General features: G+C 39.2%; 1 protein-coding gene across 1 annotated transcript; it reads right to left on the bottom strand.

The window, feature by feature from the left end:
• Window positions 1-1,365: 1,365 nt before the first annotated feature.
• On the bottom strand, window positions 1,366-5,847 carry LOC306856008 (26S proteasome non-ATPase regulatory subunit 5-like; the record flags this gene model as incomplete). Its single annotated transcript, XM_079394966.1, is given in 10 exon segments — window positions 1,366-1,623; window positions 2,430-2,570; window positions 2,650-2,759; window positions 3,608-3,790; window positions 3,793-3,938; window positions 4,283-4,380; window positions 4,476-4,604; window positions 4,686-4,799; window positions 4,884-5,028; window positions 5,693-5,847. Coding segments are annotated over 10 exon segments (1,479 nt in total), but the record flags the coding sequence as incomplete, so codon positions are not given.
• Window positions 5,848-6,088: the final 241 nt, after the last annotated feature.

Genomic DNA, 6,088 nt, shown 5'->3' with positions numbered 1-6,088 from the left:
TTTGGTCCCACAGTTTTTTTATTTGGAAAAAAACTGTGTCTTGAGACACATGAAGCATGAACTGGAACACATGAACACGATTGCTTGGATTCCTATTGAAATTACTGGATTTTGATCGCAGAAATTGGCCGAACAAAATTAAATGCGACTGCACCTATGTGGGTTTCTTTTTTCCGCTGAACACAGATGTTTTGAAGAATGTTGGTAACCAAACAGTTGACAGTAGCAATTGACTAAAATAGTATTTTTTGTCCATAATATGGACATCAATGGCTACCATCAACTTTTTGGTTACCAGCATTCCTAAAAATATCTTTAGTGTTCAACAGAAAAAGAAACTCTTACAGGTTTGGAACGACAATGATGACAGAATTTTCATTTTTGGGTGAACTGTCCCTTTAAGTTAAAGGTGCAGTTGCATTTACTGTTGTTTGACGAATTTATTGACAATAGACTTGACCTTTTTTGTATGCGAAATTTGGCCAATGTGATGCAGGGGTTTGTTGCAACTCACTGTTTGTACTTAAAGGGATACTCCACCCCAAAATGAAATTGGGGTGGAGTAACCCTTTCAGCTGTTGAGAGCTTGTCTGGTAATACTGATATTTGGGTTGAATTTTTTTCCACTGAAGTGAACGGCAGCTGATTTTTTCATGTCATCTCAAGAACAATTTGAGCAAGTGGATGAAAGAGCTGTTGAAGGAGTAACTGAATTTATGCCTTCAATTTTAACTGGCCGATCAAATACACTCACATTCAGACCACATGCATCACTTGTAAGCGCAGGATTTTGTTTCATGAACATCCAGCCTGCTTGAGATTCACCTCAGCTCTTCTCAAATCATTCCGAAAACTTTGGAAACCGCTGAAATGGAACAGTCCAATCTTTCTCCCGTCTTCCAGAGTGCCACCTCACCAACGTGCCTCTAAAGAGTTTGTATGATTTGATGGATGTAAGAAGTTTTATTTGTATTTTTAAACATTATTTTGTACATATTGTTACCTCTGTGAGGCTGTGAGGAGTGCATGTGTGTGCAGCAAGGTTTGTGGAGTAAAACTCAACCTTGAATCCACTGCTGAATCACCTTACTGACTCCAAATGTTTTAATGGTAGTGTATATATAAAAAATTTTCAGGAATAAACCACTCAAATTTACTTTTTAATGGCACAAGAAGATACAAACAGAACCAAATTCATCATAGTGCATTGACACCTGGAAGTATAAACATTTGAAGTGCTCTGTGTGTGTTTTAAGTGCTGTAAACTGTCTAGAGCTTTTGGTCACATTTTATCTGAACTCGACAGAAAAACAAACCTTTGACAGTAGGAAAAATGGAACTGATTTATGTGTATAAATGTGTATGTTAGTCGGCTCCCTCTGTGGTGACTGAAGACACAGCATTAACGTAATAGGGTCCCTCGTTCAGGTAGGTCTTCAGCTTTGAGTAATTGTGCGCTCCAAAGATCTTCTGAGCGCTGGAGGAGCTCAGCAGCGCCCCTACCAGCTCAAACTTACAATCCTTGGCTTCTTTTCCCGTCCCCACTGAGCGATCCATCACCCACTCCACGAATCCTGGAGTGTCCATCATCAGCTGCTGAGCCCACGGCTGGCAGCCAATGGCCTGGACACAAAACAGAGCAGAAAACAGCTGAAACTTAAAGAGATCAACACACAAAGCATCGTTCGACTTCAGCTGGATTTAACAAATCAGAGAGATTTACTGCTTTGCAGTTGGGGGAGGAGTTGAAAATTAGGGAAGCTTATTTACTCCATGGAATAAAAAAAAAGTTAATTGTGACTTTTTTCCCCTTGCAATTCAGATTTTTTTTTTTTAGAATAGTGATAAAAGTGAATTGTGAGATATAAGCTCAGAAATGTGAGGGAAAAAAAGTTAAACTCAGAATTGGGAGATAAAAACTCAGAATTATGAGAAAAGTCAGATTTGAGAGACTCTGAAGTGTGAGGGGGAAAAGGCTGAATTGTGGAGAGAAAGTCAAAAGTACTGTAAAATTGCAAATAAAGAGTTAGAATTGCGAGAAAAAATTCAAATTGTGAAAAAAGTTAGAACTGCAAGAATAAGGTGAGATATTGTGACAAGAATCAGAATTGTAAGATAAAAACACTGAATTTTTATCCAATTGGCAGAAATACACTTCCATAGAAAACATAGCAGTCAAGTTGGATGTTTTTCATTTAATACGTTATTACTTAATACAGCACCTACATGAACAAGAATAAAGTTCAACATAAGCCTTAACTGTTTAAATACCAATAAAGTTGGGTCTATATTTCTATTTTTTCCTGTATTTTTATAGTTTTATTTTGTCACAATATATGTTGGTGACATTTCAAGACAGAATTTGTAACCGGCATGCACTGCTTGATGTCAGACATTGATCGGTTTATGGCAAACACACACACACTTACAGTGAAGATTCGTAGCGCGCTGCAGTACAGCTCTGGGAAGGGCTGTGTGCTTATGTTTCGGAACATCAGCATGGGCTGAGAGCTCAGACAGTTAAACCACGACTCGGTCAACAGTAACAGGTCATCCGTCTGCTGCTCCACCTACACAAACCACAGACATCTCACTGCAAAACCCATCATCTGAACCCAATTCCTCTGAAAGACACAGCGACACACTCACAGGTAACGTGAGCAGCTGAGCCAGAGCCTCCAAACATCTGGCCCGGAGTTCAGTAGCTCCATCAGCGGCCACTTTACTCATTCTCTTCAGCACAGACGTGAACTTCTCTCCTGTAACAGACAGCTGAGTGAGAAACAGTTCAAATCAAAGTCAAGCATCCCTGTAACTAGAGGGGCTAAGTATACTGATTCAGTTCGGTTGGATTCATTTGATTCACTTCTGATTCATTTGGGAATATTTTGGTTTTAATGTCCCTTTTGCTGACATATGAAAGTAACTCTCTCTTAGATAATTCTGTAAATTAAGAATTAATGTTTAATCATTTATATCAGAGCTCAAACTTTGCAGTTCATTTGCTATTTGGGGGCAGTCGTGGCCTAATGGATAGAGAATTGGACGAAGTTCGCGGGTTCGAGTCTCAGGGATTGTAGGTGGGGGGAGTGAATAACCAACACTCTCTACCACGACTGAGGTGAGACCCTTGAGCAAGGCACCGTACCCCTTGGATGGATTAAATGCAGAGCACAAATTCTGAGTATGGGTCACCATACTTGGCCACACACCGCTTCCCTTTCCCTTTCCCTATTTTGATAAATCAACACAACCAAAACTGCTCTGTGGACAGCAACTGTAGTAAACCTGAAATTGCAATCTTGTGTAAATATTATGATATTACTTAATTTTACACAATTATTAAATTATTTAAAAATGATTGTAAAATTATAAATTGAAAACTTTAGTAATAAACGCCCATGAAAGAGTATAGTAAGTTTGCATCAATAAAGATTTTTTTCTGAATGATTCATTAAAAGGAGTCATTTGTCTGCGAATCAAACTACACTTGTCATGTTGTACCGTACGTTATTGCATGCCATAACTTCACAAAAGCAGATCTGAAACACAAACAGCCCTCATTTTGAATGGTATATTGTGCAGATGCGTTCACAAACGCACCTACCTGTTTTCTGCAGGACTTGTTTTCCCTCCACTGTACTGCCAAGCACTCCGAGAGTATCCAGGGCTACAGGAGTCAGTGTGGGGTCAAGGTTCATCGCCATGGAGAAGACCACCTCAAGGAACACTGGGTACTTCTCACAAACCTGCTGAGGACTGTCCATGATCGCCAGACTACCAAAGAACATACACCTGGCAGGTAAAGGCTTGAGAAGGGGTCGGATTCTGCAGTAATGATCATGTTGGAGATTTTATCCATGATGCCTTGCTGTGCCAGATACTGACGGCCATGTTGGCTCTGAGCCAAACTGGTCACCATCTCTATAGCTGTTGCTCTAGTAAGAGAAGAAAATTTCATCTCTGTAGGTATAAAAGTGTTTTATACTGTATTATCATTAGTGCTGTCAAAATAAATGATTTTGTTTACATAATATATGTGTGTGTGCTGTGTATAGTTATTATGTATATATAAATACACAAACATGCAAGTGTATATTTAAGAAAAATGTTATATTTGTATATTAAAATTATATAAATATATACATGTATTTAACAATTTTACACAGTACACACACATATATTATGTACACAAAAACTTTTATTTTGGATGCGATCAATCGCAATTAATCGTTTGACAGCACTAATTATCATATTATGAGTGTGTGTGTGAAATCCTTACCTGACCAACACATCGTCTCCGGTCAGTTCCTCCAGCATCTGTGAGATTAAACCGCTGTTGGCGCAGTAACCCAGAGACACTGGAGACACTGTGGACAACTGCACACACACACACACACACACAGCAGAACAGACATGATTATGCTTAAATCCATCATGAAGATCCCTCCTTCCATCCATAAATGATCACAAACCTCATAAACTCTGTATCTGATGATGTCATTGGTGAGCATCACGCCCTTTAGCTTGTTCAGCAAATCAGAGCGGAACAGAGCATCAAGCCCCGCCTTTGTGTTGCTGAGTTTACTGAGGGCAGCTATCGCCTGACCAAAAACACAACAAACAGCAAACTCTAATGCATTTCATGCAAAAAAAACAGCAGTGTTGCTGTTGAGTATCAGTACCTCTTTGGCCACAGCGATACGCTCGACGCTGATGCATTGAATCACATCACACAGGATCTCTGCACTGTTCAGCATCTGGGTCACTCCATCAGCGTGACCAGCCACACGGCCGATCTGAAACAAATAAAAAAACTGGATCCAAGGCTGCTGAAGACGTGGACAGAGACTGCTGTGCTTTAGTGTACCTTCAGCACTGACCTGTGTGAGCGTGAGCACTTTGACCGAGTCGTTCGGATGATTCAGTCCGCTCTGGAGCACCGTCTTGTAGTTCTGAGCCAGCTGAATGGGTTCTAAAGCCTGCAGGACACGACTCAGGATTTCCACACACACCTCGATCTGCTCTCTGCACCAAAACACTCCATTTAGTTTTCCATGACATGTTTCACCCCTGCTCTATTTTCAAAAGAATATTCCTGAACCTAATTAATGCACACACACATCTATGATGCATTTGTACAGCCGCAGCCATATTGCACATCAATATCTTATTTTAAATCCTGTTTTTCATGTTATGACCATCTCCTGTACAGTATCACCTAAAATTATTCTTAACAGCAAAAGATATATTACCTGCTAATATATTACACTGTTAAGCTGGTGTTTTATGCAAAAGGTTGAAATCTTGTATTAATAATTTGATAGTAGGTTCAGTAAGTTTTATTTATACAAACATGTTCCTTAGAGCTCCTTTAACTTTTGTGGTATTTTTTAATTTTATTTTAATCCTTAAAGCAGCTTTAAAAACATGGAATGCCTATAATTTTTACAAAAATAAATAACTATATGCAAAATATATCCTGCTTAGATTGAATATGTTTGTGCTTAATGATAATGCCTGTTTGTTATTCGAGTAGGTTTAACAAAAGTTAAAACTAAATATTCGAAACTTCATAAGAGAATTCAAATAGCTCTTAAATGCATAACATTGGATATTATTTGAAGACTGAGGAAAAAGTATACAAGTGTCAGTGTGCAGTCTGATGTATTTATTATCTCTTGGCTCTCACTTGTCATTTGTGTTTAAAAGGCGGAATATGATCTCCAGTCGGGCTCCAGACAACGCCTGCCTCAAACCGCTCACGGGTGTCGCTAAGACGGCCGTCCGGAGGCTCCTGAGCTCCTCGATCGGATCCTCAGAGTCACAGACTTCATTCAGCAGCGGGCGCCGCCATCATGCTCGAATGTTTACATCACGTGACCGAGGGGCGGGAAACGTCTTATTGTGCTCATTTGCATACCGTTTTGCAAAACTGCCAACCTGAAAAATGAGAAATAAATCCTTACAAAAATCACCATGATAACCATAATGTTGGCCAAAATACATAGTTATAAACTGTGGTAACTTGTATTTTGCTACCGTTGTCATCTAAAAATAAATTAAAATGCAAATGTAATTAATAACA

The sequence above is a fragment of the Barbus barbus genome (genome assembly GCF_936440315.1).
Source record: "Barbus barbus genome assembly, chromosome: 36".
Lineage (NCBI taxonomy): Eukaryota > Metazoa > Chordata > Actinopteri > Cypriniformes > Cyprinidae > Barbus > Barbus barbus.
The sequence above is the reverse complement of the archived record's forward strand: the minus strand, read 5'-3'. Positions and strand labels throughout refer to the sequence as shown.